Below are 3223 nucleotides of genomic sequence, written 5' to 3' on the forward strand. Positions count from 1 at the left end.
GTCCGAGCAGCAGTATTTCAGCTATATTCAGACGATGAACATGAAATGGATGATAAAATGAACATGAAATGAAAAAAAAGAATGGGTCAAAAGGATAATAGGGTCAAAACAAATTTTGATTGCCACTGGAAAAAGGGGGATGGGTAAGGTCGGGCAATTTAGCCTCCTGTGGCGGAGCCCTATGGTTCCTACTCAGGGAAAATACCACAGTAGGGTTCTTTAACGTGCGAGGAACGTGGCATTTTTCCCAACACGGTGCACCGCTACGGTTGGCGGTCAGGTTTTCCGTATTATAGCCTGACAACCCCAGCACGTAACACGCCAGGGGTTCCCCATTCCACCACCTGGGGCACACATCCCAGTTGCTCTGTGGGCAGAGCGCCCTAGCCCCCGGCTAGGGCTCTGAGCACTATTTAGTCGCCTTTTACGACAAGCTTAGCGCTGCTGCAGGCCTATTCTTTTAACACCCGGACCTGCACGGGGCGATACAATAAAGATTCATCAGTATGGAAGTTTCTATTTTAAAGGCCAATGAAATCTCTTAAATCATCCATTGTAAATCGTGTAAATCTTATATTATCAACCAATAATATTGTGTGTGTCCTACATTTAACGTATTTTACAACTTCAACATTGCTTTGGTCAATTCTTGCTGATTACAAATTACCCCTGGACGTGCAGCTTGATACATCTATAATATCAAACTGCAAAATGAGAACAAGTACAGATCGTTACGCTATAACCGGTGTTATTTACCTAAAGCTTCTCGAGGAACACACTTTCAAATACATATACGGAAACCATATATTCAGAGGTATCATTTATAACAAAACGTACTAACTTAATCTCAATAATAATTTTTATGGTAAAAGAGAAACAGTTCTGATTTATTGAACTTAATGAATATTAAGAAGCAATCCAGTTAAGAATCGTGCGAAATAGGATTCATGATTTGAAAGCCTGCCTACATATTTGTATTATTGATATTTTATTTAAAATGTTATAGTAAACAGAAATTAACATGTAGCTTTTCGTATTACTCTTGCTCTAAGGGGATACAAATATATAGAATGTACTGTAGAATTTTAAATCAAGGGAGATAACTCCTTAAATGACACTAACATCCAATAGAAACTATTGGATTATCAATGTTGGTTATCTCCTAATTATACACTTCATCATAAAGACCTATAAAGCAACTTAATAACAAAATACAAATGTGTAGCCTTTTTCTGATGTAGTACATATTACAGAACTGGCATGCTTCTTACAAAGACTACTACTTTTAAATGTTTATGTTAATGGTGTTAGATATGTCAAGAAGTGGAAAATTCTCTTTTTAGCACAAAATAGTTTTTAGATTATTTTAAAATCATATATGTTAACAGTTTGTCTTGTTACAATGACAGATTCCTGAAAAGTTTTTTTTGTAATTGCAACTTGTCACCTCACAATAATTATTATCACAGTATAGTTCTTTGTAACTTGACATAAATTAATAAAATAATTCACAAAATAACGTTTGCTACACATGCAAATGTATAATGCTCTAATGGGTTGCAGAAAATGTATATGAGAACATCTTCGAATTAATTATTGGATGCTGTGATGCAACACTCTCACCAGTAACGGGGCTTGCAAATGGGGATCAAAAGAAGTTTAAGAAACTAGTCCGGAAAATGGGATCTGCAGTTGATAAAAACATAAACTTTAAAACGTCAGTTGGATGTAATGGTAAGATGAAACCTTTCAGTAAATGATTAAAGTTCTTAGGTACAAATTAAAGACAAAGCGTATGATAAAAAAAGTCCCATGCCAAGTTTCTTTTCTAGTTGCTTCAAACACAACAAAATAGGAAAGCCAGATTTAAAGGAAAATTAAGTCATTTTACTTAATTTCGTAATTATATCGGGGCAATTTAAGATGAACTAATCGAGGTTCAAATGTTTGTAGACCAACAGTTCTATACAAAAGTTCATTTTAAGACATCAATGATAATATAATACTGCATGAAAGTATCAACAACTTACTTTCGATAGCGCTCCTTTTCGCTTCTTTCACATGCAAGAAAAAACTTCGAAAATTAATCACCAGAAAAAAATATCTTTATAATACAATATTTTTTTAAAAACAGTTTTAGTCGTGGAATTCGATGAACATCCGAATTCGTGAAATACAACGAAAATACTTCGTTTGACTTTTATTCCATTGATTAGGTAAGGTAACAACTTTTCCATCAACAAACATCTTTCACCTTAAATGATAATGGCAATGAAATTAATACTATATGCAATTTAAAAAAATGTTTACAGATATTTATGTATCAAGATGGATTCAACACGAGCATTTACAATCAACAGGATGCCATGAAACCCTTACCAACAACCAGACTGCTACACAAACAACAGATGATTACGACAAACCTCGGGTAATACGTAACGAACATGTCTACGAAGAATTAAAGGGTAAAGAAGACAGTTCTGCCACAGGTATTACCAATGAGTCAAGTTTTCAATACGAGGACATATCAACTGTAACAGACAAAGAACCAAGGCTTTCATCTGGACTAACTACTGAATTATTGTATAACATAACAAATCATGACCCCACAAACAATTGTGAAACTGTTCAAAACGAGCCAATATTATCAGGTGAACAGTTTGATCAATCTGTTATCACACGAAAATCAGTTAATCGGGAACATCAGTATGTGAGGATAAAAAGCTGTGTATTCAAGGCTAGGCAATCTAAACCTTTGCCACTATTACCAGATGAAGTTGAAAACATCGATAAGTTGTCAACATTTTCTGTAGACACCGCTGTTACAACCAACCGGTCTTTAAACTCTTCTGATGTTGGAAAGTTATCGATTGAAGAACTGGGTCACTACTTAGATGTTTTGAATTTAAGTATTCATAAAGATAAGTTTAGAATAGAGAGAGTTGACGGTTGTTTGCTGCAAGACATCGATAAACAAGTTCTTCAAGATGAATTCGGATTTTCTCGATTTGAAGCTTTAAAGTTAATTAAGTTCGCTAAAAGTGGTTATCTCCCGAAATCATCGAGAGGCAGTAGTGAACAGGATTTTTGAAAGTCAATAATTCTACAAAAATCCTAATACGTTAAAAGTAATTCATGACACATTATCGGGAACCCTTAATGTGTAAATGATTGGCGATCCTTTGCATAAATACATTTCTTTTGTTACATACAGGAACTAACT

At 34.5% G+C, this 3223-nt stretch overlaps 1 protein-coding gene across 2 annotated transcripts; it reads left to right on the forward strand.

The window, feature by feature from the left end:
* The first annotated feature begins 368 nt into the window (after positions 1 to 368).
* On the forward strand, positions 369 to 3223 carry LOC148598867 (uncharacterized). 2 transcript variants are annotated; one of them, XM_088561639.1, is made up of 3 exons: positions 369 to 814; positions 1564 to 1734; positions 2361 to 3223. In XM_088561639.1, exons 1-3 carry the CDS (start codon positions 532 to 534, stop codon positions 3089 to 3091), a joined length of 1185 nt encoding a protein of 394 aa, XP_088417765.1. In that variant the 5' UTR covers positions 369 to 531; the 3' UTR covers positions 3092 to 3223. The 2 variants fall into 2 exon arrangements, with proteins under 2 accessions (XP_088417765.1, XP_088417764.1); XM_088561638.1 differs by having other exon boundaries at positions 603 to 814; positions 2313 to 3223.

Source organism: Perna viridis, chromosome 14 (genome assembly GCF_037379345.1).
Source record: "Perna viridis isolate PV_CMFRI_1.1 ecotype Kerala chromosome 14, ASM3737934v1, whole genome shotgun sequence".
Taxonomy (NCBI): Eukaryota; Metazoa; Mollusca; class Bivalvia; order Mytilida; family Mytilidae; genus Perna; species Perna viridis.

Excerpts from the sequence above, each read along its gene's own strand:
- LOC148598867 (XM_088561639.1), top strand. The coding sequence starts at position 532 with ATGAAATCTCTTAAATCATCCATTGTAAATCGTGTAAATCTTATATTA. Across the intron at positions 815-1,563 it reads CGGAAACCATATATTCAGAG|AAAATGTATATGAGAACATC; the intron begins GTATCATTTATA and ends AATGGGTTGCAG. Across the intron at positions 1,735-2,360 it reads AACGTCAGTTGGATGTAATG|GATGCCATGAAACCCTTACC; the intron begins GTAAGATGAAAC and ends TACAATCAACAG.